The 25,344-nt window shown below is 48.3% G+C and overlaps 2 protein-coding genes and 1 long non-coding RNA gene across 5 annotated transcripts; 1 reads left to right on the top strand and 2 right to left on the bottom strand.

The window, feature by feature from the left end:
* Window positions 1-1,870: 1,870 nt before the first annotated feature.
* On the bottom strand, window positions 1,871-2,890 carry LOC118219917. Its single transcript, XR_004763885.1, has 2 exons — window positions 2,505-2,890; window positions 1,871-2,466 (listed from the first exon to the last, which is right to left on the bottom strand). It is a non-coding gene; the product is annotated as an uncharacterized LOC118219917 (long non-coding RNA).
* A 2,490-nt stretch (window positions 2,891-5,380) lies between these two features.
* On the bottom strand, window positions 5,381-9,684 carry bend3 (BEN domain containing 3). 2 transcript variants are annotated; one of them, XM_035397239.1, is made up of 4 exons: window positions 9,370-9,684; window positions 8,553-8,615; window positions 7,960-8,156; window positions 5,381-7,776 (listed from the first exon to the last, which is right to left on the bottom strand). In XM_035397239.1, the coding sequence occupies exons 3-4, from the start codon at window positions 7,975-7,977 to the stop codon at window positions 5,392-5,394; spliced, it is 2,403 nt and encodes an 800-aa protein (XP_035253130.1). In that variant the 5' UTR covers window positions 7,978-8,156; window positions 8,553-8,615; window positions 9,370-9,684; the 3' UTR covers window positions 5,381-5,391. The 2 variants fall into 2 exon arrangements, with proteins under 2 accessions (XP_035253130.1, XP_035253049.1); XM_035397158.1 differs by having other exon boundaries at window positions 8,561-8,615; window positions 9,370-9,683.
* Window positions 9,685-12,433: 2,749 nt separating this feature from the next.
* LOC118210702 (histone-binding protein RBBP4) lies at window positions 12,434-18,787 on the top strand. 2 transcript variants are annotated; one of them, XM_035387207.1, is made up of 12 exons: window positions 12,434-12,591; window positions 13,601-13,748; window positions 13,944-14,089; window positions 14,230-14,403; window positions 14,560-14,675; window positions 14,948-15,108; window positions 15,489-15,615; window positions 16,389-16,466; window positions 16,734-16,810; window positions 17,625-17,682; window positions 18,116-18,226; window positions 18,463-18,787. In XM_035387207.1, exons 1-12 carry the CDS (start codon window positions 12,576-12,578, stop codon window positions 18,523-18,525), a joined length of 1,275 nt encoding a protein of 424 aa, XP_035243098.1. In that variant the 5' UTR covers window positions 12,434-12,575; the 3' UTR covers window positions 18,526-18,787. The 2 variants fall into 2 exon arrangements, with proteins under 2 accessions (XP_035243098.1, XP_035243022.1); XM_035387131.1 differs by having other exon boundaries at window positions 12,437-12,591; window positions 13,598-13,748.
* Window positions 18,788-25,344: the final 6,557 nt, after the last annotated feature.

The raw sequence follows: 25,344 nt of genomic DNA, 5'->3' as shown, positions 1-25,344 counted from the left end.
CTGGGGGGGGATTTGACGAGGGTCGTGTTCTTTTTTCCCCGCCAATGATAGAAACTGTTTTTATACTGCCTCCGCATTGGCATGCCTAGTCTCTCTTTCTTTCCCTCTTTTTTATGTCTCTCTCTTGTCTTTTCTCTCTCTCTCCTTCACAAATAGGGGATTGTTTTTTTTTGTGTAGGGCTTTTTTTTTTTTTTTTTTTTTTTTGTAACAGTTGACAGTTGCTTGGAAATTAAAAACCACAGTGTCGTGGCGGTTTGTCCATGAAATTGTAAGCGCTTGATAAAATCGACAGAGCAAATTTTATTAATTCGCTGTATTTTTACAAATGATTAGTCACAATGCACTTCACAGTATTCCCTGACCTGTAGCCCCCACAAAGCAAGAAGCCAGACCCAACAGTGCCAAGGGAGGAGCCCAAGCTGCCATGCTGGAGGAAACCAGGGGAGCAGCCAGACCCCCGTAGAGGGGAAGCCCATCCTCCTCTGGCTGGCTTGGGGTGTGGGGTTCACAGGGACAAGGTCAAGAAAAACGGTCATTATGAGTGCATCCCAATCACTCCAGCACAGGCTGAGCTGGCAGAGCACAGCCTACAGCGCCTGCGTTTGATCACATGACTGCTGACGGGGGGGGGGGGGGGGGGGGGGGGGGGGGGGAAGTGGGAAGAAGCCGTTTCACTACGCAGCAGAAGCAGGAAACTGCACTTTTACGGACAGACGTTAAGACCGTGGACTCCACCCGCTCAAAGAATTGGCTGCAATGGGCTCGAGAACTCTGCACTGATGAACACAGACTGGTGTATAAGACATAACCCCTGCCTGACCTTTGATGAAATACAGGGGTTCAGTGGAGGGGGGAGGGGGGCGGAGTCATATTTTTGGGTTTTTTTTAAAGGTCACTTCAAAACGAGTCTGGGGTTAGGGTTCCACTGAATGTGCAAACGCAGTGATGATGTACTTTGGATAAAAACGAAGGACTCGGGACTCAGTCGTCCACTAATTATGTATTTGGTGCGGTGATCCTCTGCTCCTGTGTCCTGGGAGAGCCGCGGTCTGCTGGCTTATGCTTCTGCCGTAAGACGAGCAACCGATTCAGACTCAAGAAATGGGGTGGCCCCCTGATTTAGCAGTGATCTAGGAACATCCCCACTTCCTGCTCTCTGGCTCTCTTTTTTTCTTTCTCCCCCCCCCCCCCCAAGTCGTTTGTTTTTTTTTATGTGAGAAATCATGTGGACTCATGGGCACTGAGGTGCACTGGGTAACCACGGAAGCCACTTTGACTGACAGGTGTGGTTGCCTACCTGGCCATCACGCCACCTGGTATCTGTAAAACGAACATTCTGTGGTGGAGGACCGAGGCCATGCATGAACTTGATTTGCACTGCATGGAAATGTGTTTGAAGTACGGTGTCTCCTAAGCCTTGGAGAGAAATAAAAACGGGAGTTTGGCAAACTGTGTGCACTTGCGTTTGTGTCTTGTCTGGATTCATGGTTTCCAGGATGACAGTTGTACCTTCTGCCAAGATTTCTTGCTGGCAGTGCACATCCCACCACCTGTACAGCAGCGAGTTGAGCACTCTTCTGGATTTCTGGCTGAAAAAAAAACTACAATGACCACAGATTCTTACTCTGTACAAACATGAAAAATCTGTAACCTTTGACCTCATGTTAAACACACAGAATTCAGACTCCATCACACAGTAAAGCCCAAAACCTGAGATCATTCTGTCCTCCAACTTTGCCTCCTTCACCATTTACATCTTCATCTCCAGAACAGAGAGCCAGTTTATTTTAATGCTCCCCCTCCACCAGCACCCATCCTGTCCCCACCTGAATCCCCATCCTTAATTCAGTAATGCCATGACATCAGGTATAGCATGTTTTTATGAAGTTTATTAACAAACTAGTTTTTTTCTTTCCTCTGTGACAAAGGTACCGCAGTTTTTACGAGTCTTGAGCGTCCGTGGCGGGTTCAGGTCCGAGCAGAAGCGGGATCAGCTGTGTGCTGTCGTAACCACGGCGACAACCTTCTCAGTGGCCTCCATTTAAATCGGCGCTGCTGCCCAATCGCGTGCCGTGTAGGCCCCAGACCTGGGTCAAATACGTATTTGTTTTGTATTCAGATAATTTTCTGCGCTTTACTGATCTTGTCTGGTGTATTGGAACAATTTATATACTCTCAAAAAGTGCAAACCCCGCCTTTTGACCATATTGGCAGGCTCATTTACACCAACCAAGATCAACAGAGCACAGAAAAGTATTTGAATCCAAAACAAATACCTATTTGACCCAGGTATGGTCGGGCCGTGCAGGTCTTCAGTACAGCCAATCGTGACAGCTACTGATTTCGCTAGTGAACACACCTTCAACCAGAGGTGTATCGAACGCTGTGACTTATGAAGCCGTCGATGCAGGATTGGCATCCTTGCATCTCATTAGCCCCTTGAAAGCCTGCGTCTAGCGCCTGACCTGGCCATATGCGCATGACGTTGCCGTCTGCGCCTGACCTGGCCGTCTGCGCAGACGGACCTTGGGACACTCCTGTGCAGATATGGGACTGATGTGCAAGCCGTGCAGTAGTCCGCGGCCGTACGATAAAATGCAGCCGATTTCACAGCTGGTTCACAGCTCTGCACGATTTTGGGCCGCGCGTTTGCTGCTTCGCGGCCGCCACGCTACCCAATCAGAACGAGGTGAAGACCGGCGAATGAGGCTGCATCAAACAGCACGTCGATCCCCCTTCTGCTCAGGCAAGGCACACGCTCAGAAACCGTCGCCATTTTGTTGTACTGCCAGTGCCGACGCCACACTGCGCGCGACCGAGAACTCCGCCCCCCCATCTCTGCGCCAGGACAGGCGCTCTGAAAAAAAAAAAAAGAGAATCCACCAAGGACCCCCCCCCCCCCACCCCTACTTGATCACACCCCACCCACCCCTCACCTGTAGCTTATTCACCTGTATGACAGTAATACTGCAGTTCTCTCTCTCTCTCTGGAGGCAGATCGGCCACCAACTGCGGTGCATCTCCGCGCTTTTTGAACAGTGTTAGCAGTACTGTGTGCCGACAGCCTTGCTCCATGGTGGATACGCTGATGCTGCTACCTGCCCTTCTACTGTTAAAGCACTGAATTACGTAACCCAGGGCTGCCCAACCCTGCTCCTGGAGATCGACCGTCCTGTAGGTTTTCACTCCAACACTAACAAAGCCACACCTCATTCAAGAGCTAGAGCAGGACTGCCCAACCCTGCTCCTGGAGATCGACCGTCCTGTAGGTTTTCACCCCAACCCTAACAAAGCCACACCTCATTCAACAGCTAGAGCAGGGCTGCCCAACCCTGCTCCTTGAGATCGACCGTCCTGTAGGTTTTCACTCCAACCCTAACAAAGCCACACCTCATTCAACAGCTAGAGCAGGGCTGCCCAACCCTGCTCCTTGAGATCGACCGTCCTGTAGGTTTTCACTCCAACCCTAACAAAGCCGCACCTCATTCAACAGCTAGAGCAGGGCTGCCCAACCCTGCTCCTGGAGATTGACCGTCCTGTAGGTTTTCACTCCAACCCTAACAAAGCCACACCTCATTCAACAGCTAGAGCAGGGCTGCCCAACCCTGCTCCTGGAGATCGACCGTCCTGTAGGTTTTCACTCCAACCCTAACAAAGCCACACCTCATTCAAGAGCTAGAGCAGGGCTGCCCAACCCTGCTCCTGGAGATCTACCGTCCTGTAGGTTTTCACTCCAACCCTAACAAAGCCACACCTCATTCAAGAGCTAGAGCAGGGCTGCCCAACCCTGCTCCTGGAGATCTACCGTCCTGTAGGTTTTCACTCCAACCCTAATAAAGCCACACCTCATTCAATAGCCAGAGATCTCTTTGAGCTGCTAATTAGTAGAATCAGGTGTGTCGAAGTTGAAATAAAAACCTACTGGAGGTAGATCTCCAGGAACAGGGTTGGCCTGATATAACCTAACCTACAGTGTTTTACCTGGATCACCCGCCCGCCAAACCAGGATATAAACTTCATCAGGTAACAAGTCATTCTGCTAGATTAATTCAAGAAAATTCACAGATTGATGGGAAACTGCCTGTAGCTCCAAACCGAAGTATCAAAGCCGCCCTGCTCCTGCAATCCCCACATGACAACTTTGGAAGATTTGAGTTACTGTCAATACAGGAAATTGAGAGAAATGAAATGAATCAAATGGAAAATGTCCGTAATGTTCCAAAGGGACTCTCAATGAATGAATGAACTGAATTTAAACTAATTTCAGCTGAGCTAACTTAATGTTCCTCTGCAGGAAGCTGATCTGAACACATCTCCACTGCTATAAATGACCTTAACCCTTGAAGGTGTATGCGATAAGAATGTTCTTAACTGTACACTCTAATGCTGATGTGACAATCACTACTGGTAACTGAAAGCAGTTGGAGTTGAAAGAACACTGACTTTGAATGTTTAAGAAAAACAATATATAAAACAATCCCAAAAAACCAACTCTTCAAAGGGTTAAGGGGGGTTCGTTTTCAGAATATCCACCATGAAAATCACAAGGCTTCAGCACACAAGTTAATTAACTGAGATTCACCCTGATCCATTTCTGTAATCAAAGTCGAGGGTGATGCACAGATATACACTAGACTCACCTGTGTTAGACAGGTAAGCATGTCCTCATCAATGTCATATTTACATATACTCAGTCTTTAAGGCTAATAAACGAACGCATGGGATACTCCCAATTAAAGGTTAGAATTACCTATGACAATATTGTTTTGGCATTATATATAAATAAACTCTACATCATTTCTTGTTGCAACAAAGTTATAGCTTCCTCTAACAAATATACTGTTTGGTGCTATATATCTAATCTTAACAAATGTGTCCTTTATGGTCAACTAAAAAACCGAGTCTCCCACTAATGAACATAAATCAGCCTAGTCCAGAAAGGACACATTTGTAAGTCTTTAGGCCAGGGATGTCAAACTCCAGGTTGGAAGGCTGCAGTTTGCACTCTGTGGGTATTTTTGTGGTTTCCTTTCAGTCAGAGACCAATTCGGGGCTCCACTCAACACTCAACAATTTAATTTAAGTGATTTAAGGGCCAGTTTCCGGTCACAAATTAAGCTCAGTCTTGGACTAAACAGAATCTATTCTATTCAAAATTGAATTTAGTCCAGAACTAGGCTTGATCTGTGTCTGCCCTAGATGTCGGAAAAACGCTGCAGCGTGCCGGCAGACCCCGGTAGCCCTCCAGCGCAGGCAGTCTGACATCCCCTGACATTTTTTAGTCCAATTCTACTCAGCTTATACGCAGGCTTATTTCCAAGGGAACGAAAACTGTGCAAATGATACATGTTCGGGGGGGGGGGGGAAGGAAACGCGGGGTCCCGCGCGTCTCATAGGTACGACACCGCGCTGGAGCGCTTGGCCTTCTTCAGGATGTCGCACTTCTTGCGGTTGGGCCGGCGGCAGCGCTCGTCGATGCTGGGCACGCACTCGTAGTGCCACACCTCCTCCATCTTGTCGACGGGGTAGACGGCCTCCACGTAGTGGCGGATGAGCCGGAGCCGCAGCGGGTCCAGCTGCTTCTTGTTGCAGGCGCCCGAGTGGTTGTACTGCAGCCGCAGGTTCTCCTGCGTGAAGAGCTCGGGGAAGAGGCGCACCAGCAGGCGGGCCGCGAAGTTGCCCACCGACAGGCTCTGCTGGACGATCTCCCGCACCTCCGCGTCCGACAGCAGGTAGGCGGAGGGCACCGGGAAGTCCGGGCAGCCCACCGTCAGCTCCTCCAGCGGGATCTTGCAGAAGTCCTTGTTGCTCTTCTCCGGCGGGAGCGGCGGGATCTCGAAGTCGTCCCTGAAGCGCTCGCCGCCGAGCGCCGCCTGTCCCGGCGCCTGGCCGGCGGCCCCGGCGAAGTCCGCGGGCTCGGGGTCGGGGGCGTAGACCTTGCGCTGCTGCTGGTAGGACCGCCGCTGCTCTGTGTCCCGTCGGCGGCAGCGCTCGTCCAGCTTGCCCACGAACTCCAGCGTCCAGACGCGGTCGTTCTTGGCGCGCGGGTACAGCAGCTGCACGTAGTGGCGGATCAGGTTCACCCGCACGGGGTCCAGCTGCTTCTTGCCCAGCGAGCCGCTGCAGTTGTAGTTCTTGCGCGCGTTCTCGTAGGTGAAGAGCTCGGGGAACATCAGCACCAGCAGGCGCGAGGCGAAGTTGCCGATGGAGAGGCTGCACTCGTAGTTGGCCTTCAGCTGCTCGCGCGAGAGCAGGTGCTCCGGCGGGACGTCGAAGTCCGGCGGCGGGATCTCCACCTTGTCGAAATCGACGGGCACCAGGGACGACTTCTTCGCCTGCTTGCACGCCTGGCCGGGCCTCTCGTAGTCCCGGAAGTCGCCGCCGATCTTGACGATGGAGACGTCGTCGGGGAGGCTGGCGGAGTCGTAGCTCTCGTCGCCGCGGGCGATCTCGGGCTCGCTGCCGTCGCCGTTGCCCTGGGCGCACTCCAGCACCTCCTCCATGCGCTGGACGCACAGCTGCAGCCAGCTGTCCTCCGGCACGTCGGGGAAGTTGGCTTCCATGTACTTGCGAATGACCTCCAGCCTATCGGAGTCCAGCATCAGCTTCCCCACGCTGCCGCCGCTGCCGCCGTAGCAACCGTAGCCCTCCGGCACCTTCCCTTCCTCGAAGACCTCGGGGAAGAGCCGGTGCATGAGAAAGACCGCAAAGTCCCCGGGGGAGGAGAGGTCATCGAGGTCCTCCCCCACCTCCTGGGCGTCAAAGACCAGGTCCGACGCCAAGTTTCCGTTGCTGCCGCCGCCGTTGTTGAGGTTGTCGCCGCGGGGCTCAGGGGAAAGGCTCTCCTCGTCGCGGCCGTCCTCGTCGATGTAGTGGCAGGCCGGCGCCTGCCCGGGCTCCGGCTCGAACGCGAGGCCGACGGGGGCCCGGCGGCCGGCGCTCTCCATGTCCTTCTGCGCCCAGAAGCGGCTGAAGAAGTCGTTGATCTGCGGCAGGCACTGGGCCTGCCAGGCCTCGCCGTTCCTCGCCAGCGGGAAGCAGGCCTCCACGTAGTTGCGCACCAGCTGCAGGTGCAGCGAGTCGGGGGGGCGCCTGCCGCCAAACCCGCCGCAGGCGCTGCAGCCGCCGCCGCCGCCGCCGCCGCTTCCGCCGCCGCCGTACTCGGGGGCGAAGAGCTCGGGGAAGAGCTGCAGCAGCAGCCGGCAGCCCAGCTCGCCGGCCGACGAGGTCTGCTCCGCCAGCTGCCGCAGCTCCTCGGCCGTCAGCCGGTGCTCGGGCGGCGGCTGGAACTCGGCCACCCGCTCGGCGGGGGGGTCGATGCGCCGCTTGATGCGGGCGACCTCCAGGGAGAGCAGGTCCACCTTGCTGTGCAGCTGCGTCATGCTGGAGTTGAGCGTGTTGAGGATGAAGAACATCTTCTCGATCAGCGGGTAGAGGGTCAAGTCGGCCTCGGCGGTGCCGGCGGTGCCGGCGGTGCCGGCGGCGGGGCTGGGCTCGCGCCGGCCCGCCTCCCCCCCGCCCAGCTTGGGGAGCAGCAGGCCGCTGCAGCTGAGCCGGCCCCCCCCGGGCTCCTGCAGGATGTGCTGCTCCAGCCCCGAGGCGGCCTTCTTCTCGGTGATCCTGTGGGAGATGCTGTACAGGGGCTTCCTGTAGGACGCGATCGTCCTCTCCGGAGGCGGGTCCTTGCCCTCCGCCGGCGACATCAGGCCTGAGGGGCGTGGCCTGGCTGTGTGCCTGCCGACTCGCTCCGCTGTGTGCTCCCTCGTCCTCAGTCCCTGCGCGGGGAACACAACACGAAGACTCAAGCACCCACAAGACTCAATTACCCACAATGCCCACAATGGCTACACATACAGGGGCCCAAAACTTAAAAGTAAAACGCACAGGTTTACGATGTCCCTCGTTTTGGGACAGCGCAGCCATCTTCCCACCCGAGCACCCTCCGGCGCTGGCCTCACCTCCGCGCACACCTTCATCCTCTTGGTGGCGGCGACGCGGTCGAGCTCGGCCTCCGGCCCATCTGGGGGGGTCCGTGCGGCGGTCCGCTTTCCCGCCCCGTCAGTGGTGCTTCCCGGAATCCTCCCGGGGCTCACCGACTCCGCACAACTGACCGGATCCTCTGACTCAGTCTTCACCCGGCACAGCCTCAGTCTCTCTGCGAAACAAAAAACGATACGCAAGAAATATCCTTCAGTTCCACTCACAAAATGGCCTCTCTGTACATTAACCTGCATTTTACATTGACCTGCGGCCTTCGCATCCCCATGACCCAGCTGGTCTTCTCCCCGAACTTTTTGCTGTTGTAAAAAGCACACCCAAAGTTATTTCTGGTGTTTGGCTTTATAATATTAAATATATATTTTAAAAACCATTTTAAAAGTTCACTTTGGGGTGTGTACAACATTCATTTTTGTCATTAACCTTTGCAACTCCAGCAAAATTCACGGGCCTTCGTCAATCAGACTTAAACTATTTTCGAAACAGTAGGAGAAACTCATTGCAGGCATGGCTAAAGCCCTGAGCTAGAACGGCAGAAAGACGTGAAACTCACTGGCTCACCTTTCTCTGAGGTTTCCCCGTCCGAGTTCTCCGCAAACTCGGATGAATTCATGTCCTGGAACATAAAAAAAAAAAGATGTGAAAAATACTGACAACTAAAATATAATAATATCTAACATAACTATACATTAACAAGCATGTTAGCCTACCTGTGAGAGCTAATATTCGGCATGGACCATGTAGATTGTTTACATTTAAGACATCTACACGTGGACATTTAACAGATGCTCTTAACCAAAGCGGTTTACAGTGCATGATGAAATTCTCAGAGTTAACTGGGCAGACCTGGGCAAGATAATGACTTTACAACACACGGCTTGAGTAAACATAAATCCCTTAAGAAAACTGTTTACTTTCAAGCTATTTCAGGTTATGTTCACGCGAAGCATGTTTTTTGGGGGATTTTGTGTTTTAAACGCAAGCGATATAGCGACTCGCCAGGCGCGTTCTGGGGGCGCTGTGACTCCGTGTCTACCTCACGCGTTTCTGAAACTCTCCAGACCACTCCACTTCCTCATTCTTCCACTATCAACCCACGAACCACAACAACCTGGGAGGGAGACGTAGCTACCTCTGTCCGTCGTACTTTTCGCACGCTCCACAAAAACTTTGGTATTAAATCGCACATTGGAGCAGGCTAGCCGAAGGAGACGTTCAAAAAGCCTACCCACGCCCATGTTCTCGCGGCTTTTATTTTTTAGAGGAATTCTTATTGCGTGACGCGGCAAGAAAAATATCCGCGAACGAGTTTTTACCCCTTCTCTTGGTTTTGTGCTTTCCGAAATAACGCTACGCAGTTGCAAACTCACCTCGGCGAATTCACGCTGTCTTCCAAACTAGTTTAATGCGCGAACAGCATGTCCGCTGCCTGTATCCCCGTATTTCTGTACACGGATGAGTGTTGTCCGTGTTAGTGTCCGCCGTGTTTTTTCTTGTCTGTGCCCTCTCGCGTGACGTGACGGCACTCGCCTGCTGTGTCATTTCCGCACAGCTGTGGGTTACTGTGGGAAAGCAAAGTTCTGTGGTCGACTTCGCGGGTGGGGGTAAATCCAGCGGGCAGTGCACCTCGTTATAGGCTATCGCAGCTGTCGAAACCGGTGAACTTTCATGGCTTAATTCAGTGAAAACATTGCCGTTATAAATGGTTTATAATTCCACGCGAATGAGCCCATGAACATATATTGAATGGTATTTCGAAATCACTTCTTTTTTTCTTTTTTTTTTTTTTTAAAGATGAACGACTTGTCTGCATGGCAATATAGTTGCTTTTGTTTCACAAGACATGCGTGACGTTAAAGGGTAATTACATTCAAGATTTTTTAAAGCTGTAAACGTGTTTGTATGCCTGCTTTATAATGAAACATTTTAAACCATGCCGTTATTTCAGCGTTTCTGAAATAATATGATTTGTCAGAAAAAAAAACTGAAATGCGTCTTGGTGCTGCCCTCTAACGTAAGAAAATATCTTTCGGTTCTGCATTCTACTCCGGCCCCACCCCAGTCATGATGTCAAAGTACCGCTTTGGAGGTACTACTGCGTATTTCAGATGTCAATCAAGACATCAAGTGGGAACTTTGTTTGGCGCCCACGAATTTGTCAGTTTTAGAACCGCTGATTTTCAAGCTTTCTTCACTAGTCAGATAGCCAACTGTTAGACCGAGCCTGCCGTTATTTTCTAGTACTTCTAATCTTTCTGAATATCTGTACAAAATAAGTATAGTATCTCATTGAACCTGTGTTTTGTAGTTGTCCATGATCATGAAATGCACTTTTGTACATCGCTTTGGATAAAAGCGTCTGCCAAATAAATGTAATGCAATGTTATAAGTTTTCATAGTTATTCATGATTTCTACTATTTAGTACGTAATAGTGTTAGTCTGTCAGTTGCATGATCATCAGATCTTTAATACAACGTGTATGTTAACTTCAATTGGTTTGTTTGTTCATAAAGTATTTGATAGTAGTTGTTAGTTTGTTCACAACGCATGAAGGAACTTGGGGCCACTCGGACTGTGGGGACACCCGCACTGTGGGGACATCGGGACTGTGGTGCCTCTGTAGCACCAGCACCACCGCTCAGCATTTCTGTGTAGCAGGTGCCTGTGACAGCGGTGAAACATCGCAGAATGAAACTCAAAATATAAATGGCAGCCATTCGTGCGCTGTTCTTCTATTGAGCTTGACCTCCCGGCATGGCATACGTGACTCAACGATTTAAAAATGTATGCAATTTTGTCTCATTCGTCCATAGAACATTGTCCCAGCAGCGTTGCGGAACAATAAAAAAGTTAGAATCCCAATCAGCTTTAACAGTACAGGCCCGGGTGTCAGCAGCGCGTGGGTGTCCTCACGGAGGGCTCATAGAGGGGCGTGTCAAAACGGCTTCTGGCTTATTATTATGCTAGAACAGAAACAATAATACTATCCCTCACACACTTGAATCTCACTGTTCCAGCAGGCCCTTCAAATAGCTCCTTGACAGTGGGATTATTTTAATCATCAAGTTGGTGAAATTTATGAATCAGCAGAGTATTTAAAAAAATTTTTTTTTTCAGAAATTCTACAGCAGGCTGTTCTATCTACAGGCTATAACCTGACCTGGAGTGCGGTTGCTCTCAGCATGCAATGTTCAAACGTGGTCAGTAGAGGGAGACAGAAACACTATCTGCTATCTTCCTGTATGCATTAGGTATGACATCTTACTGGGGGAGACTGCCGGTTCTGTTTTGTGAATAATATGTTAAAGCTTTTAAGAATCTGCATCCTATGACAATTAATTGGCCCCAAACAGAGAAATTACATCACCGTTTCCAATTTAGAGAATGATGCTGCTGAAAAGTGCACTGCTGCCAACGACTGAAGATTTCCAGCTGATGTGCTGTCTAGTCCTGGTCTTGATAACACATTGCCTTTGGCAGACAGGACACCTGGAACAACTCTAGGAGCCACATCTCAGGGACAAGTCATTCTGGGATGTGGGATGTTCTGTATGAACCTCTCCCTTGGCTCCTGTTGTTTGCTGAAGGCAAAAGAAACAAAAATAAAAAAGCAAGGAGGGCTAATTAAAATATAAGCGATTAGCAAACTTAGCTTACAAACTTAACTTGCAAACAGGGGTCACTAAATTGGCTAATGTTTGCTGCCTTCGCGAAGCCATAACCGCAACCAAGCAGTGAGATATATGATATGATACCAGTATCTGAAATGATGAAATTGTTGGCAAACTTCCCAATTATGTGAATTTGGTCGTAATTAGTTTTTTTTTTTTTTTTTTGTTGTTTTTTTTTACGTTTCAGCACATCGTAATTATAATGAAGTGATTAATGTGTTTATTAGGAGATTTAGTATAGAGGAAACACGTGAGCCATATCTCTTTGTTGGATGATCAGTGTCGGGCAGATTACTTCAGATTATACAAGTAAAGTATAATTCGTAACGTAATCTGTTGGTTTACTCAAAATTGTGATATAATATGATTGTTTTGGATAACTTCCAATTTCATTACCCAAGTATATTGTAGAATAAATGTGCTATTATCACAATAAATTAGTTAGTTTGTTTTTGAGATGATTGATTTCCTTTTTTCTTTGAAATGTAAAGTTAGAATTGGGACGGCAGGTATGCCATCCAGCGAAGTTACGCCTTGGCGGGGCATGCCCCCTATTGGGATGGCAGGTATGTCATCCCGCCAAGTTACGCCTTGTATACCTATACAGCACAGAGAGTTTGGAACTTTTCAGGGCTCCCCACTGAAACAACAGCAACAGCCAAACATACACTCTCTGCTCGTCCTCCTGTGTGCGCGCGTGCGTGGGTAATGGAACCGATTTGAATCAGTCGACATTTTCCATCGAAATGATTACGATGCGCACATTGTTTAAGCCTGCTGATTGGTTGCTGTTGGCGCGAAGGTGGTCCTGGTTTCGTTATTCGGTGCTTTGGGGACAAAGAGCAGTCTTGCTGTTTTTGCCGACTGTATATCCCTCAGGTTGGATATAACCACACACACCGAAATGGCTGATAAAGAAGGTATTTCATTTATCTTTTCACTGTGTAGAGGAAACTGTCTTTGTTTTAGACAAACCACGAATGGTTGAATGAAAGTCGCCGGTGTCTTTGACAAAGTTGTTGGTGTTTAGCTATGCTAGCAGGCCTCGTTAATAGCGAATTACGAACTAGCAATTAAAATCGGTGCATAGACATTCGGTTCGTGAATAAGATGTGGTGTTTATACGTCAGATAAATGATACAGCTGTTAGTCGCTCTATATTCGAAATAACGAGTTTCCCATCACCGTCTTGTTGAATTGGTATGGTAACTTGGTGCTCCAATTGATACCTTTCACTGGACCAACCAGCAGTTTGGATATCCAGCGGTTGTGGAATTACGAGCTAACGTGTTTTCAAGCCAAGTTGCCTGGTTATTGCAAAAACAATGCAACTTGGCATATTTATTTTCATAAAAGTTTTCTTGTCTAGCTGGTTTGGTTGTTAGCTAAAAAACCTGAACGACACATTGATTAATTCAATCTTTAAAAATGTATTAGGTTCTTTGCAAATAATACAACAAAAGCAACAATGTTTTTACATATAGACATCACAAAAAACTGAATAGTACGCATGACAATGCTTATGACAAATGCACATAAAAATTGTACCAGTTTGAACCATCATGTCTGCCGTATTCAAGTTTTATCCTTTTCCCCATGATTTTAAGAAGTCATTAAAGGGGAAGGGTGATAATACAGAAGAAATTGAAGGAAAACCACATAGTTGATTATGCACTGAAGTCTCAAACTGCTTTTTTTATACAATTCCAGAAGCGATATCTTGTACATTTTTCACATTTTCACTTTCCATAATTTAATTCCCTCCCATATTTATGAATAATTTCCTATATTGGTGAATCAGACATTTCGCCATTGTTATGGGTGATATTTTAACACCCTGTTAATTTCAGCGCGGCGTTCATTCTTCCTCGGTGCCAGCTTGGCTAACTTGCGCGTGTGTGGTGTCTGTCGCGTCCCCTGCGTTAGCAGCAGCGTTCGACGATGCGGTGGAGGAGCGGGTGATCAACGAGGAGTACAAGATCTGGAAGAAGAACACCCCGTTCCTCTACGACCTGGTGATGACGCACGCCCTGGAGTGGCCGAGTCTCACCGCGCAGTGGCTGCCCGATGTCACCAGGTTAGCTGTGCCGCGGGGGGCTCCTGGAGTGCCGTGGTGTAGGAAAACGCACCCTGATGTAGCATCTGGGTTTCATTATGCTGCACAGTGTCATGTTTTCCGGTCTGTGTGGGGGAAATACTAGAGAATTGCATAGCAGAATGTGCAAGTCTAGGTTTAATAAACTCACAGCTGACTGTGTGTGTGTGCGTTTAGGCCGGAGGGGAAGGATTTCAGTGTGCACCGGCTGGTGCTGGGCACGCACACCTCGGACGAGCAGAACCACCTGGTCATCGCCAGCGTGCAGCTGCCCAACGACGACGCGCAGTTCGACGCGTCGCACTACGACAGCGAGAAAGGAGGTGGGGTCCCGGGGTCTCTCGCTGCTTCCCGCTGCCCTCTGTGGAAGTGACGTTGTAGCACTTGAGTCCTGCTGCAATGTCGGTGTGCCCTGTTTTGATTGGTCTGTTGATCGGCGTCCCCCTGCTCCCGTTGGCTGCAGAGTTTGGCGGTTTCGGCTCGGTGAGCGGGAAGATTGAGATTGAGATTAAGATCAACCACGAGGGCGAGGTGAACCGCGCGCGCTACATGCCCCAGAACCCCTGCATCATCGCCACCAAGACCCCCACCAGCGACGTGCTCGTCTTCGACTACACCAAGCACCCCTCCAAACCAGGTACGCCCCGAAACACGCCTCCCAGCCAGGCACGCCCCCAGAGCTCCCCTCCAAACAAGGTGCTCCCCGAAACATACTTCCCTCTCGCAGTAACATTTATTCTCATGCACGTGGTTTCTGCTGCCTTCTCTTCCTGTACCTGGGTGTGCCGGTCAGACCCTTCTGGAGAGTGCACCCCAGACCTGCGTTTGAGGGGTCACCAGAAAGAGGGGTACGGCCTCTCCTGGAACCCCAACCTGAGCGGCTGCCTGCTCAGCGCGTCCGACGACCATGTGAGAACCACCGCGCACCCCCATCCCCCCGTTCATTCATTCATTCATTCATTAATTCATTCATTCATTCATTCGTTCATTCTGTTGATTTAACTTGTTTTCTGTGCTTTTCCATTTCCTCTCTTGCCCCCTTCCTGCCCCTTTCTCTTCCTCTTTCCTTGCCTCGCTCCCCTTCCCACTTTGTCCTCTCTCTTTCTCTCTCCCTCCCCTTCCCCTCCCCTACCTCCCTCCCTTCATCCTCTCTCCCTTCTTCTCCCCCCCCCCCCCGGCAGACAATCTGCCTGTGGGACATCAGCACCGTGCCGAAGGAAGGGAAGGTGGTCGACGCGAAGACCATCTTCACCGGGCACACGGCGGTGGTGGAGGACGTCTCCTGGCACCTGCTGCACGAGTCGCTCTTCGGCTCCGTGGCCGACGACCAGAAGCTCATGATGTGCGTCCCTGTCCCTGCGTCCTCTGAAGTACACTTAGAGTGTGGATCAGAAGTGCACTTAGTGTGGATCGCGTGTACACTTAGTGTGCTACAGAGCGGAGTTGTGCATGTTATGTGGATTCCAGACACAGCCTTTCAGCTACTGTGGAGGGATTTTTGCGTATATACATCTTCAATACAGTTGAATGTAATTTTTTTTAATTCGTGGGGTTTCTGCAATTATGAGGCCCAGGTCAACTGAAGTGGGGAGGGCTTTACATCTCAAATTTTTGTGTGTGCGTGTGTGTGTGTCCATGTCCGTGCTTGCGTGCGTGTGTGTGTCTGTGTGTGTGTGCTTGCGTGTGTTCGTGTCCGTGTTTGTGTGTGCGTGCATTTCGCAGCTGGGACACTCGCTCCAACAACACGTCCAAGCCCAGTCATGCGGTGGACGCCCACACAGCCGAGGTCAACTGCCTGTCCTTCAACCCCTACAGCGAGTTCATCCTGGCCACCGGCTCGGCCGACAAGGTCAGCGACCGCCTCCTCCTCTTTAACACTGGCCGTTCATTGGCTCTCAGCCCCTACAGCCAGTTCATCCTGGCCAATCGCTCGGTGCCGCCTCTTTAATGCTTGTCTTTCATTGGCTCTCAGCTCCTACGGCCAGTTCATTCTGGCCAATAGCTCGGCGCCTCCTCCTCTTGCACTCATCTTTAATTCGCTTTCATCAGGAATGGCCAATAACGTCTGTGGGGGGGGGGAGACACTACCGTTGTGTTGTTGAACAAGGATAAGAGTGTCTGCTAAATGCCTGTAATGCAATGTAACAACTGCAAGCCTGGCCTTATTGCCCCACATCAGACCTCACTAATGCTCTTGTGGCTGACTGGAGGCAAATCCCCACAGCCTAGTGGAAAGCCTTCCCAGAAGGCTTATAGCAGCAAAGGGGGTCCAACTCCACATTAATACCCATGGTTTTGGAATGAGTTGTTCAACAAGCACATATGGGTGTGGTGTTCACATGCTGTTGGCCATGTAGTGTATGTTGAAAGTATGATGATAAATATGTTTTATAGTGTTTCTTTAAAAAAATATATACATTATCTAAAAGCAGCCTTCAGTTTTGTATGGTTAGCTGTAATATTAACTTTTTATGTAGCACTCTTCAAACAAAACAGCACGCTGTACAGATTTGTTTAAAGAGATGTAAATATATTGTGGGTGAACATACAGGCAAACTGTAGGCCCTGCAGTTGGCCACATGGTGGTGCTGCTGTGCACTGAGACGTGTTTTTCTCCTGCAGACTGTGGCTCTCTGGGATCTGCGCAACCTCAAATTGAAACTTCACTCTTTCGAGTCCCACAAGGATGAGATCTTCCAGGTGTGTGTGTGTGTCTGTCTGTCTGTCACAAGGACAAGATCTTCTGGTGTGTGTGTGTGTGTGTGTGTGTGTGTGTGTGTGTGTGAGTTTGTCACAAGGACAAGATCTTCCAGGTGTGTGTGTGTTTGTGTGAGTTGGCCACAAGGATGAGATCCTCCAGGTGTGTGTGCTTGAAACTTTTATGTGGACATGTATGCAGGTCATTAGTATCACCAGTTCTAGTTTTGGGGTGGCCTGCTGAAGGTGTTCCCTCTCACCCTCCTGTAGGTGCAGTGGTCGCCCCATAACGAAACCATCCTAGCCTCCAGCGGGACAGACAGGCGCCTCAACGTGTGGGACCTCAGGTGAGTTTACCTGTGCAGGTGTGATGAGGTGCGGCGGTGTTTACCAGTGTTAACTGTTTCGTGTTTATGAGCATGTTCTATTCTGGAAAAGGTTCAAAGAAGGGCAACTAAATTGCTTCCTGGAATGAAAGATAAAGGTTATGAGGAAAGACTTATCATGCTCAATCTCTTCAAGTTTAGTAAAAGGAGACTTAGGGTGCGTTGATTGAGGCTTTTAAATTCATGAAAGGGGTTAACAAAGTGAACTACAAGAGATTCTAAATTTTGCTAAATTCCACACGGTGAAAGGTAAATTCCACATGGACATAAGTGTTTCTTCCAAGAAGGATTTATTCACACAGTGTAGAATAGCTTGCCAGGTCAACGAAAACCACGGAGTGTAGCACAGTGGGTAAGGAACTGGGCTTGTAACCGAAAGGTCGCAGGTGTGATTCCCGGGTAAGGACACTGCCGTTGTACCCTTGAGCAAGGTACTTAACCTGCATTGCTTCAGTATATATCCAGCTGTATAAATGGATACAATGTAAAATGCTATGTAAAAAGTTGTGTAAGTCGCTCTGGATAAGAGCGTCTGCTAAATGCCTGTAATGTAATGTCAAGTAGTCGAGGCAGAAACTCTGGGTTTTTAAGGCCAGACTTGGTAATGGTGCTAGATACTATCTAGTCTGTAGGTAAATGGTGAGCACTAGGTACTTTTACCCTATTCTTGCCATTATGTTATGTTCAGTGGGTGGTACACTGAATGGGTTTATGATATCCAAAGGTGTGTTGGTGTCATAGTGTCTAACTGCTGAATTTAATCATTTCTCTTTAGTAAAATCGGAGAGGAACAGTCTCCTGAGGATGCTGAGGACGGCCCCCCTGAACTCCTGGTAGGTCTGACCTTTGAACTGGGCACTCTGACCTTTGAACTGGGCACCACGGAGTAACTAGATCTTCAGCTCCTGTGTTACTTTCATCATTCAACAGTTGTTGGTTCCGGTGCTGTGTCACAGTAAGGAACTGACTGTTCACTGAAATTCACTGTGTTCTACATTGTCACGCCCATTAATGAGTGTTCATAAGATATGAATGTTCATAAGACACATCAACTTGTAGTGTGTTGGTATCAGTAGCGGGAATACTGAATCGACAGACTTGTACTGTTGCAGATATGGAGTTGGGTATCTGGTGTGTCTGTAGAATTTCCACGCTCTGCGCCCGTGAAATTAACGGGGAGTTCCTGGGTGTGGTCCTGGGGTATCTGCGAGATTTTGGGGATGGGCGGAGCACTGACGAGTCTCTCTCTCCCCCTCTCTCTCGCAGTTCATCCATGGCGGGCACACGGCCAAGATCTCGGACTTCTCCTGGAACCCCAACGAGCCCTGGGTCATCTGCTCCGTCTCCGAGGACAACATCATGCAAGTCTGGCAGATGGTGAGCGTCGCCATGGACACCACATCCACGGAGGAGCTGCTCTTGCACTGATAAATACACGCACGCGCACACACACACACACACACACACACACACATGTACGTGCACACATATTCATAATGCTCAGAACCCCTTCCAGAATGTTCCCAGTTTGCAAGCATGTCTCCAAGGTAGCAGTCCTGGCCCCGCCTCCTGCTCTCTGATTGGCTGACGGGCATCTCCTATGTCTCTTCCAGGCAGAGAACATCTACAACGACGAGGACCCAGAGGGAGCGGCAGACACGGAGGTGCAGGGATGAGACCCCGCCCACCTCTTGCTGCCCCGCCCATTCCCCACGGCCACGCCCTCTCAATGAATATTCCTGGCACAGTGGCAGATAGAGCTGCTCTTTATTTACAAACAGCCAATCACTGGACAGAGTCATTTATAACAGACAGACAAGTGACACAACAGCAAGTTTTTCCAACTTGCAATTAATACAAGAAAGAAAAAAAAACAGAAAATGTATTTTTTAAATGAAAATTGCTCTTGTGGTGTTACATCTTTTTAAAAAGAAGTGCATGTTTATTGCAGCAATTCAGTCCTATTTTTTATGTTGGATTGTTTTGTTTTTTCACCTCCTCATTCAAAGGTACTTCAGCATTTTTGTTATTTAACAAGCCCCCTGACTGAATTAATAATTCAGTCCTTTCCCTCTCTTCTTCTGAAGTACCTTACCTATGTGACAGATTCAGATTCTCTTCTTCACAGCCCTTGGTTTTCGCGTGCTCTTGCTTATCAACTACAGCCGTTTTTTTTTTGTCAGGAAGGCCGATATCTGAAGGAACTGTGGTGCCGGAAAGTTCCGGACTCTCACACTTGTCATGGCTTCGGTCCAGAACGACGAGGCGTGTCGCGTTGGCTGTCCGTTTTGGTTTTCTTTCGAGTCGCGAGACCGTGCTGTGACATGCGTTTGTGTCCCCTTGTACTTTTCTCTGCTTTTTTTTTTTAGGTAACTGTATAAAGTCAATTGATGATAATAAATTGTTTTGTATCTAGTTTTTTTAATTTATTTATTTTTACTTTATAGATTTGGTGTTTTGTGTGTGTAAGGGAGAGCGAGAGAGAGAGTGTGTGTGTATGTGTATTTAGAATGAGTGAACTGTATGTGGATGGTTCTTTGCTTATCTGAATTCCTGTTAAACGAATCCTCTTTGCCTAGAGGTGGCGCTGTCGATCTCCTGTTGAAGACGAAGAGCTTTTGTGACCAAAGTGCTACAGGAACAAATTGGAACGATTTAAATGAGAGCGATCCTAAATTGGGAGTGTACTGCAGAGTAGTGATAGTCCAGGCAGAGTCTGAAGAGATGCATCTTCAGACCACGGGATACACAAACTGCATGCTCTGTGCCCAGATGTGGCAGATTAGGGCGGCAGTGTAGTATAATGGGTGAAAAAAAAAAAACTGTCTTGTAACCTAAAGGTCACAGGTTCGATTCCCAGGTAGGACAATGCCGTTGTACCCTTGAGCGAGGTACTTAGCCTGCTTTTCTTCTTCAGTATATATCCAGCTGTATAAATGGATGAAATTTTAATGCTATGTAAAACGGTCGTGTAAGTCGTTCTTGATAAGAGCGTCTGCTAAATGCCTGTAGTGTAATGTAAAGATGAGAGCAGCGCTGCTCAACCCTGGTCCTGGAGATCCACTGTGTAGTCTGTGCTGGTTTGTGTCATAGCCAATCTCTTGATCAACTAAGGTGGCTGAAAAATGTCCTCTACCCTGATTGTGTGGTTAAACTTACTTTACCGCAATAGAGGTTTGGCTTGTTGCCATTTGCTGTCAGTTTTACTCCATTTTACTCAGGTTTCCATTATGTACCATATAGTGCATACAGCGCAGTAAATGAAGGCACAAGTCAGTCTGACCGATTGAATTTCTTCGGATATGAATATGGAGCATTATTTTTAAGGGCATACATAGCGATTTCTGGCTTACGGTGGCTGTAGGAGGGCAATTTGTCCTTCGTTACGTGCAAAAACACTGGAAAAATTAGCAACTCGTTGCAATAGAGGGCTTGTCACTACAGTTGGAACCAGGGTTGAGAAACACTGTATTGGGGGGAGAGATTAGCTCCGTGTGAATAGGGTCTGTTCTTCTCTTCTTCGGGTGACCACTATGGACACACACTGCCTGTTAAGATCTGCCATTCAGGTGAGTTTCGTGGCCTCAGGTTATGCCCCGCATGGAGGGGGAGGGGGCGGGGCTGGGCTGGGCTGGGCTGGGCTGGGCTGGGCTGGGCTGGGGGGGGGGGCATTAGGTTTGGTGAGGAGAGAATTATTAAATACTATTGATTTGATTTGATCTGAGTCTTTAATTTGATCAGTGTGGCAAACACACCTGCCACAGGCCACCGAAGTGGCTTTCCTAGGGGCCCTCCAGCACAGAGACACAGGGAGATGATGTTCCAACAGTCCAGATTTATTTACAAGGGTTTGGCAAGATCTTACAGCCAAAGTGAGCAGATGTAACAGTCATGACCGAAGCTCCCTTGTGTGGGTGGGGATGGCAGATTTAACCTGTGCGCAGTGATTACCGCACTACGCACAGGTGCAGCCACTCCTGTTCCTGGGGCCAATTATCTAATTCTTAACCAATTATCCAATTGGCCAGGTCTAATTAGCTTGACCCAGGGCAGGTGTGGCTGCTTAAACCAGCCATCCCCACACCACAATCAGTTAAAACTTTTTTTTTTGTCTCTTTTTATGTAACTGACTGCAATATACCACACTAAGCACAACGTGAACTACATGGCATACATGGCTGTTTCTGACATGGCCTGGTTTCACAGATGCATATTAAGCTAAGTCCTGGAGTTTTGTATGGAGAATCTCCACTCAAAATTGAATTGGCTAGTGCTAGCCCTAATATGTGTCTGTGTAACTGGACCAATGTTCCTTAAGAGGGTGGATAATCCATCTTAACATGAAAAGCACCTAATAAGCAAAAATGAACACCTTGTGGGGAAAAAAATCTGGGATTGCACCTGTGATTGGAACAAAACCGGCATACTACAGGGAATCTCCAGGACGGTGGTTGGGAACCACTGCTCCAGGACTTAAGTTTGATGTTCCCGGTTTAAATCAGATATCTGGTAAATCAGGTAACCCAGGTGCTGATGAGCAACAGGATCCTCTGGTTTTAGTTTTTGCAGTCAGGTATCACTGGATCTTGCATGACATGCCACGCATATCTTGATGTGTGTTCCCACTGGCTTCAGGCGTGCATGTATTTGGAAGAGGTTACAACATCTTAGAAACAAACCATTGGTCTGTCAGTTCTTTGTTTCGTTGTCTGCTCATACCAATGCAGACATTAAATTCACACGCGAGGCGTGCTCATTACGTTCGTAATGGGAGCCCAACTTCTATTTCAAAATGTCAATGCATTCTACAACTGACAGAATTTAATCCACATGTCTTATTTCAAGCGGAAATAAGAAAGGTGAATTTATTACTACATCCATTCTCTTCTCCGAAATAAATAAAAACTATAACCACACCCCACCCACAGGAAATAAACACACACAAAGGCACCAAATCGTTCATCCTGTTCACAGGAGGCCGATATGAATTTGGATCCAGCACTGACCTAATAGACTGTTTGTACAGCAAAAATGCAGCCTATTTGGACACCAAAATGATACTGTGGTCTTAGGCAGCGGATACTGTGAAGCCCTCGGTCGCGTGCGGACTGCGGACATCAAGGTTGGCGAAATAAAGTTTGCTTAACGAGACACGGCAGTTCTCACGTCCTGAGAGAATTCGGAATGTTCTCTTCCAGCAATCGATAGCCTACTGTTAAAACCAGTCCGCCAAAACTCCCATAACCAGTTAAACAGTTGATAGCATCAACGAATATCGGCCACACCCCAAGACCCAAGACCGACCAGGGGCTTGTGGATGCGTGAATGATATCATGGCAAACCGTTTTCTGTTCGAGTCTCGCAAACAGCGAAATGTTTTCGATCAGTTCCTTCAATCGTATTTACTTAATGGACAGGCTAATAGGAGGGCAAAAGGCGGGGTTATCAGTCAAAACCTTTCAGGCATGCCAGACATTAAGCTATACTGCTATAATAACCATTTACACTCTTACAATAATTATCGATAAAAGTGGACACCACTATTACCCAAAAGTATTGACAGAGGTGGGTAACCCGGCTTCAAAGAGTAAAAAGACTGACCATGTATTTGCTCCACCACCATGCACTAAACCAGCTGACTCTAATTAGCATAACTCTTCAGCATGATGGGAGACCTAATTATTGTAATCAGCTGGTTTAGTGCATGGTGGTGGAGCAAATACATGGTCAGTCTTTTTACTCTTTGAAGCCGAGTTACCCACCTCGGAGTATTGATGTGGAAATTTGTGAGCACGGATTAGTAGCCTAAATTGTATCTCTCTTGCTCTCTCCTCTCTTGCTGTCTCCTCTCTCGGTCCACAGTGGCTATACAAAGTAAGTAAACTTTGCTGTGGGGAGGTGATGCTGTGACTTTGCTGTGGGGAGGTGGTGCTGTAACTTTGCTGTGGGGTGGTGGTGCTGTAACCTTGCTGTGGGCATGGCCGTACCCACCATTGAGGTCACCGAGGTCAGGACCTCTGTATTTTTTCCGAGGTGTATATAATGAAAGTCGTGAAATTGTCTAAAAATAACTTTGCACGGCAAAGATATTGTACAACGCCAAGATAACCGACTCATCTGATCACCGTCATTGCTTGTGTGTGCGCGTGGGTGGGTGGTGAAGTGGATGATCTTGTCGTTACTACAAATTTGTGAGCACGGATTAGTAGCCTAAATTGTATCTCTCTTGCTCTCTCCTCTCTTGCTGTCTCCTCTCTCGGTCCACAGTGGCTATACAAAGTAAGTAAACTTTGCTGTGGGGTGGTGAAGTGGATGATCTTGTCGTTACTACAAATTTGTGAGCACGGATTAGTAGCCTAAATTGTATCTCTCTTGCTCTCTCCTCTCTTGCTGTCTCCTCTCTCGGTCCACAGTGTTTAGAAAACGTAAGTAAACTTTGCTGTGGGGTGATGGTGCTGTGACTTTGCTGTGGGGTGGTGGTGCTGTGACTTTGCTGTGGGGTGGTGGTGCTGTGACTTTGCTGTGGGGTGGTGGTGCTGTAACTTTGCTGTGGGGTGGTGGTGCTGTAACTTTGCTGTGGGGGGGAGATGGTGCTGTGACTTAGTGTTTGTGGTCGGTCATTAAAATGATCCCATTTCCCCCCTCAGCTTTGACCTGTAACCAGTGCAGTGTGGGCCTTTTTGGAACATGTCTGAACCCTGACTCTGTGGAATGTGATGCCTCGGCACCCAACTGCTACACTGCAAAAGCAGGTAGGGACACCTGTACCCCCACCTGCAGACTGCCCCCCCCCCCTTATTATAGGCATAGTGCAGATATACTTATCCTGCAATGCTTACTTTCTTTCTGTGCACAATCCATTTATACAAATTCATATCTTTTTACTGATATCCCTAATCATAAAACTTTGTCTTGATTTAATGTTAAGATGTGTCATTATACATCAGTAAGCTTGAATGCACTGGAAATATTAATCCTTGATTTAGTAGTTACAATGACAAATTAACCTATAGAATTATGAATGTTACATGAACTGTAAACCCTGTTCCTTGATTGGAATATTTAGCAATAAAAAAACATTGAGATTAAATGCAGTATTACATTGATTTCTAATGGAGCCAATGAAAGCAGTTCAGCAAGAAGTGGCATCACAGTGACTACTGAGCACCCCCCCCCCCCCCCCCCCCCCCTTTCCCTCCCGACAGAGTTTCCCTCCATCTCCGGATTCCTGGGCTTCAACACTCAGGGCTGCCTTGACTCCGCCGCCTGCAACTCCACCACCAACGGCACAATTTTGGGCGCCATGTACACGGTCACCCGCACCTGCTGCATCACAGACAAGTGCAACCCAGTGGTCAGCGGGGCTGGCTCTGTCCAGCTATCTCTGACTGCTGCTGCTAGCGCCGCCCTGGTGGCCTGTGTGTGGAGCAGCTGGCAATACTAAACACTGCAGTGCACAGCCAGACAGAGGTCACCCCTGCTCAAACAGCCTGTAATCACATTCATCTTGATCTCATTATGAACTGATTTAACACACACACACACACACACACACACACGAAACTGGGTTGACTCCTTTTCTGACCACACGGTCTATTCAAACCCATCTGACACTGGTTTCAACATTGGAATGTGCACCATGACATCGATAAGCCCACAAACCTTTCACCCTTCAGTCTGTAGAGAGAGAGTCTACTTTGCTTCCTTGTCAAGGTTGATTTTGGATTTTGATGTCGATCATGCAGCCAAAGCGTCATGCAGGGTCTTACACTCACACACCCACTCCTCTGTGGAATATGACGGCTCCACTCAACTCTTTACACAGTCGTTTGGGTCACTTTCTGTACCTCTGATCACTGTGGGATGCTTGTTCTGAGTGGTAGAACTCTTAACCAAAGTGTATTTATAAACCCTGACCTGTTTTGATTGATGCTTTTGCTGCGACTTGGAAGTTGAACAATGTAGTGTTTCATTACCAACACTGAATTCTTAAAACTCTTTTTAGCTTGTCTTTTTAAACCTGTATTTCGCGTGAATATGTATCTTTGAATGACTGCATCTCTAACGTTTAATAAAGACATTGTTTGAAATGCACACCTGTTCACGTTGTTTGTTAGCCTTACACAGTCTGTCCCTGATGTACTGGTCAGTGCGGTATATTGCAGTGGTCATGTGACCCAAAAGCAGCACTGACACATTATAAAATAATATTTAGCAGTATTTATTTCTTTAAGTGTTGTATTATTGTGAAGCAGCCATAATTTTTGTATGTTTGCTCATAATAACCTTATATATAATATATCTTTTTATTTAAAGAGAGGTAAATATATTATGGGTAAAATACAGGTGGAGTGCGAGTTCTGCGGTTGGCCACAGGGTGGTGCTGCTGTGCACTGAGACGTCTTAAAATGAGGTGTGGTCAGGCGCATTGTTGGCGCATTGCTATCTTGAGGCAGTGGAAAGAAATTGTGCGATTGACCAACAGAAACCTAGTC

The sequence above is a fragment of the Anguilla anguilla genome, chromosome 1 (assembly GCF_013347855.1).
Source record: "Anguilla anguilla isolate fAngAng1 chromosome 1, fAngAng1.pri, whole genome shotgun sequence".
NCBI lineage: Eukaryota > Metazoa > Chordata > Actinopteri > Anguilliformes > Anguillidae > Anguilla > Anguilla anguilla.
Note: the sequence above shows the minus strand (reverse complement) of the source record. Positions and strands in the feature narration are given on the sequence as shown.